An 18320-nucleotide genomic window follows, 5' to 3' on the forward strand; every position below is an offset into this window, starting at 1 on the left:
TACCATCATGTCAATTTAGATGGGAGTTTGCAAAACTACATTAGAGAGCAGATCCATCCTCTTGGTAGTACTTCCAAACAAGCTATACCTTTTTAGTATTTTTGTAATTGCACTGCCATGAGATTTAGTTGACAATGTAGCCCCTGGGTTGTTTGCAATTTTTTCCTGTTTGATCCTGGGTTGGATTTGCTGAAACAGCTGCACATGGGAAGACTGGCAACTGTCTAAAATGTTTTCTTCAATTTAAAATCCTGGATTCGAAATTGTTTTCAAATTGTATCATGACCCTTCACATATTGACTGGAACCATCAATTGCTGCCCAAAGCACCTTGCAGAAGTTTTTATGCATGTTTTTTCTAGAGATGTTCAGAGTTGTGGAAGCTGTCTTTGGTTGATAGCACTTGGTTGCTTCTTTCCCTATATTATCACGTGAGAGCAGTAAGGGTGAACCATGGATGCTTTATTTTTTACTGAGTCTATCCCAGATGCCTACTGGGAAGAAGTTGGATCACAGTCTAGACAAGTTACCAGCTCAATAAAAGAGCTAACACAGAGACACGCTGAACCAACAACTATACGACGTCACCCCCAGAGGCTAATTAACCTAAATAAACTTTGTTAAACCACAGGCAGAAATCAAATCACCCATAGAAAACACACAGACAGGAGAACTCTGCACAAAGGGCTGTAGCCATACTGTAAGAAGTAACACTTTACATCCACTTTTCTGCAGAAATCAGAAGTGTTCTTATTTTAATAAAAAAAATTTCAATCATTTATGTGAAGTGTTTGACTTAAACGACAAAAGATTAACATTTTAATAACATATCCAGGCAAATCAAAACAAAAAAAATTCAAAGTATCTGTTTTGGTTTACTGAATTTGCCTTTACTGTAAATTTTGTTTCAAATATATCCATTCCAAATGTATGCCACGTTGTTGGTTCTTGAAACAACGGTAATAAAGACGAACCTCCTTAGAATCACTGAGAGTCCACCCAGGGACTAAAATGCCACTTGTGTTGTTACGTGATTGACGTGGCATGGGCCTGAAGTATAATGAGAGATTAAAAGGCATTGTCTGACCTGCTTTGTTTTCACATAGTCCACTAATATGCCTGCTGTCGGCCAGTGTGTTGCTGGAAGGTTCCCATGCAGATCCTATAGTCAGCAGCGCCCTCATAGACACACTGACCTGCTGCAAACACAGACACAGATATTGACTGACATTTCTTTGCTTTACAGGGCACATACATTATTTGATTGAGATCACAGGACTTTTGTTAAACAGTAGCGATTTAGCACATTTAATGTGAGGGAAATGTACTAATTAGTGCAAGTTTCAATTTGGTCTATTTCTGTGACTAAATCTTTTTGTCACTTAGACATTTACAGTTAGAAAAAAACAGGTAGAACAGATGAAACGTGGTTTCAGAAAAATGTTCAAGTGTTAATATCAAAATATAACACATATTAAATAACAGCACAATCGTTTTAGCTCTAAGGTTGATTGGTAAAACTCGTTGTTTTTCAGCCTCTTTTGAGTTTGTCATCTTGGGAAGATGCCATTCATGACCATGAAGCAAACCAGTGAGAACTGCCCACTTGGCCAGCATTGAAAAGACTGGATTGGACTGGGAGAGGGGGGTACTCAGACCTCCTTGGGTACCGGATACCAGCGCACTGGATTGATGGTGATTGGCATTGTTTCTTTGTAGGACCTCGTTTTAGTGAAAAGCCTGCCTTTCCTTCGCAGTTCACAGAGGTAACATGAAGCATGAGAGAATTAAATAAACTTAAAATCAGAAAGTTCAGGCATTTAAAGCAGCTTGCTGGGGGTGAAAAGGTGATTTTGTGATTGTTTCTTCATCGCAGTCCCTTTTTAAATAAATCTTGCTTTTTAGTGGAGGTGTTGTTATGGGCCAGTTGGCCATTTTTTCTTTGTAACTAATCATATTAACTCAGAAAACATTTATAGAAATGGGAAATTATGTAGTCGATGTAAAATATAATTAAACAGCATTATTTTTTCCATGAGATAAATCCAATATAATCTATAAGCTTTCTGTTTTATTTTATTATAGATGTGGTTATTTTATTTTATTTTTAATTTTGCAGCCTTTGCTTTATTTTTATTTGGTGGAAAATTTGAATTAACTCAGGCTGTTTTTCTTTTCACTTTTGGCTTTTGTGTATGATAAAAAGCATCGTTGTGTATCCGTTAAATGTTGTTAATGTCTCATTTTTATTGTATTGAATGTTTTTAGAGCCGTCTTGGTCATTTTGCGACTCATTTGGGAGACTTTTCTTATCTCTTTATATCTCTCTTTATGTCTTTGTGGTCATTTGTTTCACTTTAAGGGAGTCCTGTGTCTCATTGAAGTGCTTTGTGCGTTCCTATTGTGTGTTACATCTTAGCTGATTTACAGCACATCTCTTTGTAGCCATTTTGTGTCGTTGTGGTCACTCTATGTTTCTTATTTATCTCTCTTTGGAGACTGAGTTGGTTTATTTTTCCTGCCTTTGTCTGACATAAAGCAAAATTTTCCAGGATAAGACCAGGAACCTGCAGACAAAGAGCCGTGGAGACAGTGGGGCCTGAAATCAGCCTGAATAAGTTTAAATCCAGATGTGCAAAGTGAAGCTAAAACGTGCAACAGAAACCTTTTCAAAGCTTAAGACGTTGCACGTGTGCTCCTTCATTAAAAAAAAAGAAAGAAAGAAATTGAAACAAAAAACAAACAACTGTGCAACTTCAATTTTAACATATTTTAAAATTGCAATTACACAATATCTTCGTGTAACTTCAATGTTTCTTATTAAGGAATAGATAAATTCAGTATAAATCCAGCTGTTGTGTGAAGGCTTTATTAAGTTAGTGAACAAACAGTATCACGAAGATCAAGTAACATATTAGACAGGTCAGGGTAAAAGCTGTGGAGAAGTTTAAAGCAGAGTTGGGTTAGAAGCAGTACAAAGAAGCAGCTCAGTCCACCATAAAATGGAAAGAGTATGGCACGACTGCAGACTGCATTATGCTTTGGGAGATGCTTTTTCTAAAAAGGAACGGGAATGTTGGTGAAGCTGAAGCAACACAGTGGACAATCCCGGAAGAAAACCTAAATCCAATTAATGATCGGCAAGTCTTGAAAATGTATGTCTACAGAAACCATCCATCTTATCTAACTGAGGTTGAACTATTTTGCAAACGAGGAAAGGTAAAAAAAGAAATCCAGTCTTTGGAACTGCAATGGTGCTAAGAAAAAACTCCCAGAAAAGACTTGTAGCTGGAGTTGTTGGAAAATTTGGTTTTGCAAAATGTTTTATGGGAGGCTGAATATAAGCCTTTCAAATTTGCAAAAAAAAAAAGAAAAAGAAAAGAAAAACAAGGTTGACAACCAGTAATTTGTTTCACAATTACACTCTTGGAGCTGATCGATCTCATCTCAACTGGTTGTGACACGGCAGCATGTGAGAAAAGTTCAAAATGTACAGATACACTGTAGCACAAACAACATAGACTTTGCTTAAGCAGCTGATCCCAATCTTGGCACAAAAAAAAAAAAAAAATCTATGTATTTGCTCAGCCTGACGTGAGATAACCAAGGAATGTCAGACTGGACTTTGCGCACATGACAGAATAGCAAATGATGGTCCAAACTTCTTGGTGAGGAGGGGCCAGGCTGCGACTCCCATCAGTAATCCCCTCAGTGTTGACGTCAGCCACGCTGCCTCCTCCGCGGGGACGCTGTGGGTGAGTGTTGGAGCAGAATAGGCTGCGGTCAGTGTGCATCCCAGGACGCGACGACACTGTAGCTGGAGCTCAACTTCTCAAGCTCATCGCTTCTCACTTCGTGGCCGTTCGGAAACTTTTAACAACAATGGGTAAGTTCAAGAAAGTCAAAACGAAGACGTCCTGTAAAGTTGTGACACTGGAAGTCTGTCAAGATTTTGTCTGTTTTAGGGATCACAGCGTGGGGTTGAAACACGCAGCGCCTCAAACTTTTCGTGGGGGCGCGCCGATTGTTTTTGACAGGAGCGAGGATTCTGTTGTGAAGCAGAACCGGGCTGTTTATCTGACCCGCTTTCGTAAGGATCGGCATTAGAGCAACCTAGATGTTGAGGAAAGCGATTAGGGAGATTATGGAGATTCCTCCAGTCAACTCTGAGCGAATGCGTGGAGGTGTTAACTTCAGGTCAGCGAACTGTCTTCACTGTTCCCTGCAGACAGACGGACACAAAGACAATACATTCGTTGAAAACCTATTTTCAATACGGCAACGCCCTTTTTCATCACCATCTATTGATCATTAGTGCAGAAGTGATTGACTTTAGCCAGGGGCGTTGCTAGACATGAAACCAATGGGGCCTGAGATTAATTTGCCCAAATGTCCGTATTTACGTGTGAAAGTGAAATGCTCAGATTTCATTTTAATTTCATGCATTGTATTGCAGCCTACTTCTGTTTATTTTGGCTCTGCTTCCTGTTCACGGGGGGGGGGGGGGGGGAGTTGACAGGGGCGGTCTTCAGCATGGTCTGACCTGGGCCTATATATACATATATATATATATATATATATATATATATATATATGTTTCATATATTTTAAGGAACTAATATTCTTCACATGGAATCTTCTAGATTTTCTCTTTTTTTTCAGTTTAATGTGAAGTTTTACATTTTTTATTTTTATTTGCCCCACATCTAACCTGACTGTTGACACCAACAACATGTGTCCTGCACCTCTTTCTCCAGTGTTTTGACCGTGTTGCTTTGCCACGCGCAGTTCTAGTATAATTAAACTAATATTTTAGGTATTTTTATGTGTGTGGTAAAACATTTTTAGGGAAGGACGATCAAATCAGTTCAGTGATAAAATATGACTGACTAGGACTCTATCGAAGTGGGTACAAATGATCACATGGCCATTATGTCTTCTTTTTGTTTGTGGAAAAACTTACATGTGTGAAACATCCAAAACTGCAAGAGCATGAAATGGTGGTTGGGGAGATTGACCAACCATCTCAAAAACTGGTTTGTATATGAAATTAGACATAAGGGAACAACATTTATGGACAAAACAAACAAGAACATACTCTTTTTTTTTCAACTTGTTTTCTAAATTTAAATGTATAAACTCCATAGCTTGAAGTCAACAAATAACTATCTTTCTTTAAAATCATGTTCCCATTTGACTTGAAATGGACATTTTGATTTTTAAAGTGGGTTGTCCTTCCCATAAAACTCCACAAACACTACTGGGCGCAATCAATTTTTTGTCTTATTTCTTTATCTTTTCCTTCCAAAAATTTTCACTTTCTTGTAACCTTTAAAGGCAAATCTTTGGGCAGTTTTTTTTTTGTTTGTTTGTTTTTTTGTTTAACAGTACTAATGTCTTTTTCTTAAATTTGGTTGAGATGAGCTGGGGCGTGGCATCGCAATCATTTTAATGAAAATAAAAGGTTAGTACAATGTTTTCTCAACAAAAACTTTTAATATCTGTACCTTGGGAGATTATGTTATTGGAAACATCTTGAAGCCTGCGTGCTTTGAAAGCTCATAAACCGCAGTCTGGAGTTAGAAAGGAGACGGTCCCATCTTTAAATGAGTTCCAAGTGTTGACCATCTGCGCTCCAAACCTTGAGGTGTGGCAGATTAACGTTTGGAAACTTCTCACTCGTGTTGAAACTGCACATGCAGGATAGAACAAATCGATTTAATAACTGTATCATTTCGAGTGGTTGAGCTGGGTTCCGTAATCTTTTAATAGCTGTTGTTCGACACGCCGGAGCTGAGGCTATAGGGAAGAACGCTGTGAGAAAGTGTATCAATGCTCATTAATTCACTCTGAAGCTCTCACAGAAGCGCCTTTGTGCTCCTAATTTGGAGCCGCTCCTTTGTGCGACCGCAGTGGCTCTTAATGTAGAGGGAGAAGTTCACTGAACTGCAAGTTTCATAGCGGATGCCCTGTGAACCAATTCCCCACAGACCCTCATTCTGTGCCTCATTCTCCATCTCAGTGAGGATATTACTTTGCATAGCAATCAACCTTTGTGCATTGTCTGCTTTATATTCAAACATTGTCAAAGGTTTTTTTTTTTTTTTTTTTTTTTCCCCCATGTCAAGTAGCGTAGCCTGTTGTGAATGTGAAGGCTCGTTTGGTGCTGTAAAAACAAACAAACAAACAAAACCTTCTGGTAATCTTAGTTCTCTGTTTCATGAGAAATAGAAAATTGATTAACTGTGAGCATGATAAGAGTCCAGCCCAGAATAAACAGGATGTCACAAAGCTGATTGTGCTTGGGGCTGAACTTAAATAACTTGCATCTGATTTAATTTTTGACATGGCGTTCACCTCTCAGAGGAGAGTTTTAGGCCCCGAGTGTCTCCTCTATCCTTTCTTTGGATGATCTAATCGTGAACTGCTTTTGATTGAAGGTTGCGAGAAGATAACCTGTCTTTAATCTGTTGTATTCAACCCAGAGAAAGCCTTCGGTGTTCAGTTCTGTGATCCCAACTGGGAGCATTTGGAGAACACTGTAGCTTTGAGGTTTCTAATTATTAAAATACCCTGCATTTAGTTTGAACTATCTTCCCATCAACGACTGACTTGGAGCCAAACAAAAACTCCCCAATCCGTCTTCCTGTCACTACCATGTTTCGCCTTTGGGGTGGCCATGCAGAGTTATACAACTAGAACAAAAGACTCAATATAGGTCAGTGGTAGAGGAGTTGTTTTGTGATTGGGAGATTGTAGGTTTGATTCCAGTTCCTCCTGTCACATGTCACTGTGAATGTGAATGTGCATTTGTGCAAATCGGTAAATGATTTTTTCTGTATAAAAGACTTTGAGGGGTCAGTATGCCTTGAAAGACAGTCCATGAATGCCACTAATTCCTGTAAGCCATATTTATTTGAGTACAAAACTAAACTCGTTCTGTTGACAGATGTTCCTGCCTTAGATTCTGATCTCCGCAGCTCCTCCAGAGTAGCCATGGGCACATTGTTGGCTGTAGTGTGTCTAATTGTTAAGAATCCAAACTGACGTCTCTTAAGTGTGTAGTAGCTCAGATTTTGAGAAGTAGTGTTTCATCACTCCAGACGTCAATCAAAAAACAAATATTTCAGCAGTTTCTCTTTGTACGGTTACCACTGATTGCAACAAACCAGGAAAAAAACAGAACTTTTCTGTCCTGAGGCCTGGTCACAGTTAAAAGGTGGTGGTGGATGGGGAGAAGAAAACTGGGCCTCCGATTTAATTGTGGGCAATTTACATAATGCCAGCATGTTCACTGCCATTATACTTTGTTTAAGAAATGTGGGCTGATATGGTTGCTGAATGCTCTGCACAACTTGATCAAATTTTAATAGGACAATGTAACACACAGATTCAACTTGAATAAGGCGAGCAATTTGTTTTGCTGGTGCAGGTGGGATTTCAATAACCCAAGTAGGTCCTAATGTAAGTCAAAGTAAACTTACTACCAGACTGGGCAGAATCACTATGGGTGTGGTGAAATGCCATGCTGTTAAGTGGCAGTGAACAGATTTTCTAGCTCCTGTCTAAAGTAAGGGGATATTTTAATTTTATGTTTTGTCAGTCAAATAGAGTAAATTATGGTGATTTTTGTCTTCTCTACAAAATAACTTGCTTTTGTTTTTTAGTGGAAACCTATGAAACACCTTACATGGTATTTTCGTCGTGTAGTTCGACAAATAATTTGGTAATTCGAAATTTAAGCCTACTCAGTTTTTTTTATAGCTTAGCTGCTGAAACCTTTTTAGAAGTTTTTTCCACGTCATCAAGTGGAGAGATGGTGCTTGCAGTCTGCCATGTGAAGCTGTCACTCAAACGGAAAGACAGTTTGAGTGATTTCTTACAAGTATCGTACTTGTTTGACCTAATCAAGTACGACAGATGCTATGATCTATCGTACCGGTTGAACTCCAGCGAGAATCTGAATGCAGGAGCTGATTTCAGACCTTTTCTGGTTCACGAATAGCCCAACATATATTTCCTCTCTCCAATTTCACCAGATCCCCCTGATCAATTCTCGCTCTGTCTGCCTCTGCCTCTCCTCTCACTGTGTCCTTGGGTAAGAAACTTCACCTGCCTTGCCTCCTGGTGGTGGTCAGGGGGCTCGGTGGCACCGGTGACCGTCTCGCTGCCGTCAGCGTGCCCCAGGGCAGGAGAGGCTTCAATCCAGTAGCTTGCCACCATCAGCCTGTAAATGTCTGAATATAGTGTGGAGTGCTTTAGGGTTCTCTGAACTTGACAACGCGTTGTATTGGACTTGTTTTACCTCTGTGGATGCATGAATTACAATATTCTTTCGGTCACATTTCAGATCAGAGGCAGGGTCTCGGGATTTCATCGGCAGTTTTCATATTTTTGGAATCTCCTTGTACAGTATCTCCCAAAACAAACATCTGTTTTGTTCTCTTGCTCGCTGCAGGACTTGTGGTCCTCTTCATCTGGCCTGCCTCTCTAGCACCACCACCATTTTGAATAGCAGTTTTGTGGGACGGAACGTTAAAACTTGACACATTTGCATTTCGTGTGATCCTAAAATTATGGCCTGCGTGCAGCTGGTTGCAGCAAGACCTCGAGGCCCCTCATGGACTGGCTGTGCAGATGAAGACATTGACGTCACGCATGGCTCGTGGTTTAGCAGACAGTGGAAACCGAGAACTGATTTTCACTTGAGGTTAATTTTTTGTGTCATAAATTATTTCCATGACTAACGTGACGCTTTCATTGCTAAATCGGGTCCTTTGATGGGCTGAATTAGTCACACTAGCTCGAACTTTGTCTCTTGCTCTTTCTGATCTGTTGTTTGTCTTGGGCTTGTCTGAGCTGAGGGTATCTGGGACGTGTCACTGCAGTGAAAGTGTATGTGTTGTGACCTTGCGTCCTCTGAGTCTGAGGGGAGGAAAGACCTGTGACCGGTAGTGCTGGGCAAGCCAGGCGCTTTGGCACAACAGCAAATTGTCAGTCTAGGGCAGAGCAATAACACAGAGTCAGATAAGCTCTTCCTACTTTAAGTTGACTCATGATTCTTCTGCTCAGAGGCAAATTGGAGGTCATAAGCACATGCTCCTCTTCTCGAAGCTCAGTAATAAACAGGCTTGGAGAATGAGTTGCTGTGGGGGTGTTAAGCGGTTGTGGAGAGCTTTGCTATTTAAATCAAAAATCTTTTTCAGGCCGTCTTTGAATTTCATATTTGAAATATGTTCCAGTCCATCTGTTAACCTCTGAAGACCTAACATTTTTATGTCACCATCAATAATCTGCAAATTGCTTTCCGTCTTTGCTTTGCAGTCATTAATTACAGCGAATATTCTCCATAATGAGCTTGCCGCTGTCGTAGTTATGTGATTTCTGGGCCTCTTTCCATTTGGCATCGCATGTGACTGAGCATCTTGGGTTATTGTCCGTCCGAGGACCTTCTGCAGCCGTGCAGCTCCGGAAAGTCACATTTTAGCTCTGTCGAAAACTTTATTCACGTCCATCTCCCCCTCTTCCTGCTGGTCCACTTTGTTTCCCTTGAAATCTCCCGTCCTCCTTCTTCTGGGTTTCTTTCATCTTCGCTGAGCTCTCCAAGTCCTCCAGGTCTGCCAGATCAGTCATGTTAATTTGCTGAGCTGATAAATCCTCAGACAACAAAGCGAGTCACTGGGCTTTGTGACATGATAGAAATAGAGGTTTCTTGGTTGGATTCTTTCAGTGATGGGCTTCCACCGTCACTGAAAGGCTAATGAACATAACGGATGGAAGGTGGTGTGTGAGTGATGTTTTGTTGCTTTTCCATTCAGAGACCTCGTCAGATTTGAAAATGTTTTTTTACAAATTTCATTCTGGAGTGTGTCATTATTTTGTATTTAGCCCCCTCTAACCTGATTCTTTTTAAATTAAATTTGTAAAAACGTGTTTAAGACCATTTATTTCATCCCCTGTTCAAATTATTCACTACTGTGTCTTTGTCTATGGCAATAAATTCCAATGAAACTTTATGTAGTTTGCAGTTTTAATGCGAACAAATACGAAGTAGTTCGTCGGATCCTAATACTTTCCAATGTGTCACAGTCACTATGCTATCTATATAGTTAAAGGTTAGCACTTGAAATATCTTCTCTATGCAAAAAAGAGCAAAGTTTTATGACAGGCACACGCAGCTGTAGGCTTGTATAGGACAAAATTATTCAATTGACACAATCTGGTCATTATCTACAGATTTAAGAACAGATCTGATTATCAGAGTTCGGCTGACGAATACAGCTTCCTTTTCAGCTTGACATCCTGCTGGCATCGCTTCATGTATTCAGAGCAAAATGGGGGTCCTTGTTAGTGGAGCAGCAGTTTCGATCACTGTTGTGTTCACAGTCAGATGATTGTTCCAGAAGGCCTGGTGGAAATAATGGGTCACGGTAAGCGAAGAGATGCTGCAGCTGATGAGCGTTTATTCACTGCTCCAACAGGCATTCAGCAGTGTTGCACTGCTTTCTGCTCTCTGTGTGCCGCTTGTGACAGCCAGAATTAAAATTAATAGATAAAAAGACTGTTTGTACTTATTTACTCATATTCTTTCACTAGTAAAATCAACTGTAATGTTTTTTTTTTTTGTTTTGTTTTCTGTTTTTCTAAAATGTACAATTTTCTTTTACAAGCACTTGAATTACACTACATGTCAAATTTATGGCAGCGACTACAAGTTTGTGTTCACAATTTCTTTCATAAACTATAGGATGGATTTGATGAATTTTAGGATGTATTTGCAGCATGACTGACTCAGCTTTCATTGATGGGAACCATTTTTGCTCAATTTACCCGCAGATAAACAGACTGTAGCTGAATAAATGTCACAGAGGAAAATAAGACCTGAGTTTTAGCTTTGAGGAGATTTGCAACAGTTACAACTTTGTTGCAAAATTTCAAAGAAAATCTTTTTTTTCTACTTTGAAGAAAACCAGAAAATGCATCTCTAAAAAGACTGAGGGTGACTTTTTATATTGTTGTTGATATTAATGAAATCCATAATTTGTTATACAAATTTGATCTACCTTCCAAACTTTTGTTTTTGATGTGTTCAGTGAAGCTGCTCCCAGTAGTGTGTTTCTGTGCATGGATATGTGGCTGAAGAACATACTGCATAAACTATTGCTTTAACATTTAAGCCATGGTGAGTTTGGTGTCACTTAAAGCAGCAGTAGGCACTTCAGAGAAATCTGTGGACTTAATCTGAAAGTTTGAACCAGCACACCTCACAGGTCCCTCCCTCTTGTTCTGTTGGGCGACAGTGAGACCTCCACAGCTCCTCCCCGAACGCAGGACCTGCAAAGAACTCTAGAAATTGACAGTTCTCCTGTAACGTTACATTAATTCTCTGCCATTAGCACAGCTGGAGCAATCGGAAGTCTTGAACTTGAACTATGCCACGCGCTAAACGGGGGAAGATTATGAACATCACGTACACGACCGTGGTTGACACTGGTGAGACATTCCTCCTCCAGAGGAGCTTAATTTTTTTAATTTCACAAATTATCTGTCCTACTGTCAGGATATAGTGACAGTTTTAACATATGTAGAAAGAAGGTATTTATATAAAAATTACCTTCTGCCGGTTTAATAATTGTCCACATAGAAATCGGTACTAGTTTAGTTTTAACGCCATGTTGGTTCTGTGACCATTTTCAAATGTTTCAAGACAAATGTTAACATGTCTAACCCACAGACAATTTATAATAGAAAAGCAATGCTAAGGGAAAAAAACATATTTTCAGCGGTGTAGAAAAAGCAATCTTAGTTTGTTTGATGTAATATTATGACAATGTCAACTTTGGACCAAAAATGTCTCCAGTGTGACCATCCAGTGAAAAAGTGATGGCTGTGGAAAGACAAAAAAAAAAGTGATGGCTGTGGAAAGACAAAAAATAAAAAGTGATGGCTGTGGAAAGACAAAAAAAAAAATAATAATAACTTTAACTTCTTGATTATTTTGACTCTCAGAATTTTTTCCCCCCCCCAAGGAATTATCTTCTGTTTCAGAGCAAAATACTGACTGCCTATAATGATTTCACGAAACTCATTTTAGGCAAACTAAATTATCTTTTTTTTACAGTTACTGTATATTTTCCACTCCAGTGGTGTCACTTGTGCGGTTTATTATAACTTGCTTTGGTTTTATTTCCCAGTAGGCTTAAAATAGCCTCAAACAAAAGTGGTGTCTTGCACCATTAGCTTTCCCAACCAAGTAGAACATATGTAACTATTTCAGCAGCTCCAGATTAATTAGTTTATTATTCCGAGTACCCTAACCACAAAGACCAATGAATGTCTTCACACTTTTTATCAAGCCCCCATTTTGATTAAACTGCAGTTCAGAAAACAGATCTGCGTTATTGAATAAGACAGCAAAGGCAATAGTTGAGCAACTTTGATTGACAAGTCTTATGTTTGCAGTTGAGTACATGCTCGCTATGTGTCATGTCTGCTTTACTCAAATTCCAAAACGTTACTGAAAGATGTAAGAATAAGTACTGTATTGTTTTTTGTTTTGTTTTATCGCCCGGCCGTATGTACAATAGGCTTAGATTAAGACATTCAAAATAACTATATAATTTTTTTTTACCGTTTGCTATTTCGTAAGTACAGCTGCACAGATCAGTTTGATCAGATTGGATTGGCCAGATTTCCCTTGATCTGCTACGATTGGCTGCTCAAATACTGACAATCAAACATTTAGACCTCTCCCCACTTTCAGTCTTAAGTAAGACAATCAACATTATGTACTTTTCTGCACTTTTTTAAGTTGAATAAAAACATCCCAAAAGTTTTAGGGCAAATCTTTTGATGTATAATTTGGGATGATGGTGTAATTTATTTGTTTCCTGTTGAAAATTCAAAATTACTACTTCTCTCAAAGGACCTACACCACCGTTTTTCTTCTTTTTTTATGTGTTTTAGTCCTTAGAACAAAAATAATTGGAATTGCTCAAAATCAAACTTGGTAGATCAGACCTAATTCAAAACTAGAAATTAATATTAGCTGATTTTAAGGAAAATAATTGTTCAAAATCTACTTTGTGACTTAATTTCTGGGATTTGTGCGAGCACAACCTGCATGTAAAATTACTTGGGGGATCTAATGAGAAAGAAAAGGGCCCCCAGCTCATTTCCCTGCAAGATCCCCTGTCAGGAGTGAAGACCGAATGCATTAGTCTGCTTTTCAGCTGTGGGAGCCCATAGGTTGAGCTGTTGGCTGTGTGCCTGCTGAGTGTATTCAAGCCTCCACAGATAGGTCTTTGTCCTCAGCCCTTTAATGCGGCTGCTAAACAACCGTAAGACAAAAGCATCTGGGGTACCCCGGCACACCAGTGAGAAATGGGCTTCACGCGAAGAGCCTTGCCAGACAGCCGGGGACTACTGGGAGGCGGCCAAACACAACAGTGGGGTCGAATTGAGCAGGGATTTAAATGAATACCCTCACAGCCTCCATAAGAATATTTCTACAGCTCCATAGAAAGAATTCAGGATACATTCCTGTTACAGATATTTAAAGTTTGCTTCACAGCCCCTACAACAAATCTTGGGGAGATATTTCTGCAATGACTGGTGTTTGGGTTACACAAGATGTTGGAAATGAGCATGACTCATTTTTTCTCTTGTTGTGACAGATTATATTAGTTAGAGGAGTCATTCTTTCCATACCGATTTTTTTTTTTTTTTCGGTTTTTTCCTCACCAAGAAACAGTTTGACGAGTGAGAATTTGCATTGTCTGTTTATTATCTTTCAAAGATGGGATTGATAGACAGGAAGAGTCACTTCTGCCAAGCAGATGAGAATCTGAAATAGCTGAGCTTTTATAACAAGACAGCTGCAGGACATATAAGAGCTCGGGGAGAATGTTTGGATAGGTTTCGACGCAGACTGGTTGGAGATGTGACAAAATGGATTTTAATTTAATTAGACTGCTGAAAAATGGAAAAAAGAGTATAGAGTAGTTTAGTGATGTTTGATTATTTCATCACATACTTATTTCAGGATATTTTGTGTCACTCAGCAAAAGGTTTACTGCAAAGCAAAGGAGAAAAAAGAAACACACCAGCTAACTGCTGCTTCAGGACAGAGGAAATCCCAGATGTTTCTGTCTGAAAAACAGCTTAGCTCTGTAACAACACGCAGACCAGAGTTGGGATTGGCTCGCTATAGGAATATTGCAATGGCACTATTCAGGGGTCTCTTAAGTCATCTTGGCTTTTCACCTTTAGAGTATGGGAAAACGATAAATACTGTAACAGCAGAACAGCAACAGCTGTAAAGAAATCTTTAGAGGTGAAGGAGCTGCAAACCTTCTGGAAGTGAGCTAACACTGAGTGTGAATATAAGTGGAAAGAGATTTACACCTGATATGTTGTTTTTCTATTGAAACTAGTCTTACTGTTGCTGCTTTTTCGGAGAATTGCCTCGTGTTTTTCATGTTGAACATTTTGTTTTCTCCAGTATCTCCAAAGATACTTAATTTATTAAAACATGCAAACAGGAGCTTTGTACACATGATTACAGAGTTTTCAAGTTATGTTTTAAAGAATTTGCCGTCAGTACAGAATCTTTCAGTCAATCACTGACAACACAATAACACAAATAACAAACCAGCCAATGACGTGCCAGTAACACTGCATTTACACAGTCAGACTTGATGAAGATGAAATGGGGAAAAAATGTGTTTGGGGTGTCAGATGGGCTGGCCTGAGTATTTCAGAAACTGCTAATCTACTGGGATTCTCACTCACAGCCATTTTTCAAGTTTTCAGAGAACCGCCCAGGAAAAAAAAAGAGGAGCAGCTGTGTGGATGAAAAAAATGCCTTTTTGATGTCAAAGGTCAGGGGAGAATGAACAGACTAGTTTGTGATGACAGACAGGCAACAGCCGCTCAAACATCTCGTTACACCCGAAACATGCACAGTACCACCTAGAAATGCACACAGCCTGTTGAACCTGGGAACAAATTGACTACAGCAGAAGAAGATCTTGGTGACAATCCTATTCACTAATGACACGAAACGGGTCACAATTTGTGTAGAGCTACCAAAACTCTTGAACAGATTGGAAAGATGTTGCTTAGTTCGGAGAGTCTCGGTTTCAGGCTTTGGATGTGAACATGAAAGCATTTGTCTGCCTTCCATCATTACTTCGGGCTCATTGCTGTGCACCAAGTGTGCATCCACTCCACAGTCCACCTGAGGATTGTTGCTGGTCATCCCATTATGTCCATGGTGCACTCATCTTCTCATGGCTTCTTTGAGAAGCACAAAGCACCATTTCTCAAACTGGTTTCTTGAATATAACGATGAGCTCATTTCACTCCATCGGCTTCCACAATCTCCTGATCTTAATCCAATCAAGGCCATTTTAGGAAGTGATGGAACATCACCAGAGTTTTGAATGATGGATGTACAGCTTACACATCAAGAGCGCATTCGTAGCCATAATCGTCCCATGATATCAATATGGACAAAACTGAGGAATGTTTTTCTGATGAGGAGGAAGGTGTGCACAACTCCAACATAAAAAAGGGGGATGATAAATGGGTGCCCGGTTCTGAAGAGCAACAAAAAATAACCAGCAGTCCAAAAACGCCCAACTTAAAACTTTTGGATGTTTCTTGTTATTCCTGTTTTTTTTTGTTTTAATATTTCTTGACACCTTCATGAATCTATGCCACAAAGAATTACGCCAGTTCTGAAAATAGAAGGGAGTCCAAGCCAGTACTCAAAGGTTCCACCAAGTTAAGTGGCTAGTGATGTCATGTTTCTCTCAAACTAAGTTCAAGAATCTTCCTGAACTGAAGTACTAAAATACTGTCAGAAAAGCAGTTTAATAGCAATGAAGGCATCTGGGATTGGATTGTACCCATCAGTAAAGTAGGTCAATTCAAGAACAGCTTCTTAGTTCAAAATAAGTCTCCAAACATATACTGTATGTGTATATATACACCGAGTGTCACTGTAAAGCACTCACTTTCATTTCTTGACCTTATGTTAACGGCTTACAGCTTACTTTTCAACATGGAGTCCCATGTTGACAGATTCATAACACATATCACTGTGTTTTAATATTGCAATGGCTCATAGCAAAATGTGTCCATCAAACCAGTAAAGGAATGAACTGGCCAACTCTTAGACCAAGTCGTAAACCAGGAGTTGGTCTAGGAAGTTCGTATTCCTTCAACGTTTCTATGCATTTGTCAATAATTAAGAAATGTATCATTATTTAAAGGGACAGACACTCCACTGCTGGGGTTGAGGTGTCAGGTTCGGGTTACTCCTGTGTACTTCCAGGATGTGGTCTCATCTTTGAGAGTCCAGGGGAGCCTTACACAACAATGGCATTAAAGTGATCTGCGTATTAGCCGCTTTGTTGTCATAGAGCTGTCAACAAACCCTCGATGGAGAAGTCGAGCTGGCACAAAGGAGAGGGGTCTCAACGTAATAAAGGTTGGGTAAAAGTACCCAAGGGTTTTGAAAAGGGTTGAGTTTTAAGGTCAAGGGTGAGAGGTTGGCGGCGTGAGGTGGGGGACAATGGGACAGACAGGAGTGTAGCAGAGAGAAGAGATTCCCAGCAGCTGGGGGGTGGGAGGAGTGGGAGGGTGAGAGTCCAGAGGCCTTGCTGTCTCAAGAGCTTTGGACTTCATTATGTCTCTATTGTGCTACTCTGTGTTCACATGCACAGTGCAACCAGGCTGGAAATGAAAGTTTTCTTCCATCGTGTTATTTGCTATCCAGGCACTCTAACTTCAGTTTACCAGATTTTAGAACCCAAACCCAAACTGGCAGCATTTAAAATAACAGGAAATGTAAAGTGACTCAATCCAAAAAGGCATGTGAATTTACAGCCACTGCCCTTTTTAGTGTTAATTTTTATTTTATTTTTATTTTTTTTTAAGTCTCAGGGTTGGTTTACCGGTTCGTACCTCTGTTTTGTACTTCCTGCTTCCCTTTTATACTTGGTACCGAGCCATGCTTTACTCATGCACTTAAACCATAAACCATTGTGTCTCAGTTATTTGTCCTCGTAACTAACAGTTGTAATAAAATATAGAAAAATAAAGAAATAAAGATAGAAATAAATGCTCATAAAAAAAAATCTAAATTTCACATCTAATTCAATTCAGTTATATACTATTGCCTGGTAACTTTGTACTGGGCTCTTACCCTTGTGTTGGTCAGTTAGCTCCTCTAAACCATGAGTGACTGTAAACCCGGATCTAACCAAAATAATCCTAAGTGACCCCACTGTTGCATATTATTTATTGGAGTCAAGTACCTACATGTACCAATGCACTAAAAGTACATTGTAGAAAATAAAGAAACACCCACCATCAAATAGCTGTGAATTGAAGCATGATTGATACATGCTTGGTGTATGTATGTATATATATATATATATATATATATATATACAAACTTAATGCAGAATTATAACATTACTTCTTATAACAGAAATTGACACTTAAGATTGTTGCTTGAGGAGAAAAGAGCAGTGGCTTTGTTTTTCTGAAGCAGACGTGTTTTCTTTCAATGTCTGTTACTGATTGAGTTGCTCTATAATCTCACTGTGGTGGACTACAATCACAGCAAATGCCCTTACAGACAAGAGACATCATTAAAATGTTTAGAGCAGACTGAAAGAGAAACAAACAATTATATAAGGACTATTTATTGTTTCTGAAGTGGTGGTTTGTTCCTCATGTAGGGAAACAGAATGAGTGAAGCAACAGACGATTCCTATTTCTTTGCCTCGAGTTGATGTCGGTTTCATGGCAAGTTTCTAACTTTGGATTCAGATTAGATTTTAATTGTACATTTTTAAAGCTGTAGGTTTATGTATTAATGTGATATGGCTTTCTGCCTGTCCAAGCCACTGTGGCAGCATCCAAAATCTCAAGTGAGTTAGAGGGTCTGGATGATAGGAAGCATGTGTGTGTGTCTTATTCTGCCTGCAACACGTTGGCCAAAAACCACAGTGGCTGCAGAGATGCCAGAAAGTCAAGGTTGTCAAGGTCTTGAAGTAATTTTTTAAGAGGAGGAATAAAATGGGTGCCAGGCTTCTCCATGTGAATGTTATTCCATATCCAGACCTAACATGATTGTAGAAACATGCAATTAAAAAGTACTGAGTCAAATATTTTGGGCATTGTTTGGTGAAGTACTGAGGAGAAAAGAAATAAACCTGGAATTGGATAAATGGCCGGGATGCCAAGATATGAAGACTGTTTCTGCTTCTGGTCGAAACTCGATAGTTTATATATTTGACTTTT

At 39.3% G+C, this 18320-nt stretch overlaps 1 protein-coding gene across 3 annotated transcripts in view; it reads left to right on the forward strand.

The window, feature by feature from the left end:
* The first annotated feature begins 2610 nt into the window (after nucleotides 1-2610).
* The window catches only part of gpm6bb (glycoprotein M6Bb), a 36366-nt gene continuing 20656 nt past the window's right edge, over nucleotides 2611-18320 (forward strand). Inside the window, exon 1 of one of the 3 annotated variants that reach the window (XM_014990503.2) lies at nucleotides 2611-3885. In XM_014990503.2, coding sequence (XP_014845989.1) covers nucleotides 3882-3885 — 4 coding nt within the window. In that variant the 5' untranslated portion in view covers nucleotides 2611-3881. Of the gene's footprint in view, nucleotides 3886-11369; nucleotides 11493-18320 lie in introns of those variants that run through there. The other 2 variants (XM_088016499.1, XM_088016502.1) reach the window with 2 other exon arrangements.

The sequence above is a fragment of the Poecilia mexicana genome, unplaced genomic scaffold, assembly GCF_051168715.1.
Source record: "Poecilia mexicana isolate PSO_F unplaced genomic scaffold, ASM5116871v1 scaffold_2, whole genome shotgun sequence".
Taxonomy (NCBI): Eukaryota; Metazoa; Chordata; class Actinopteri; order Cyprinodontiformes; family Poeciliidae; genus Poecilia; species Poecilia mexicana.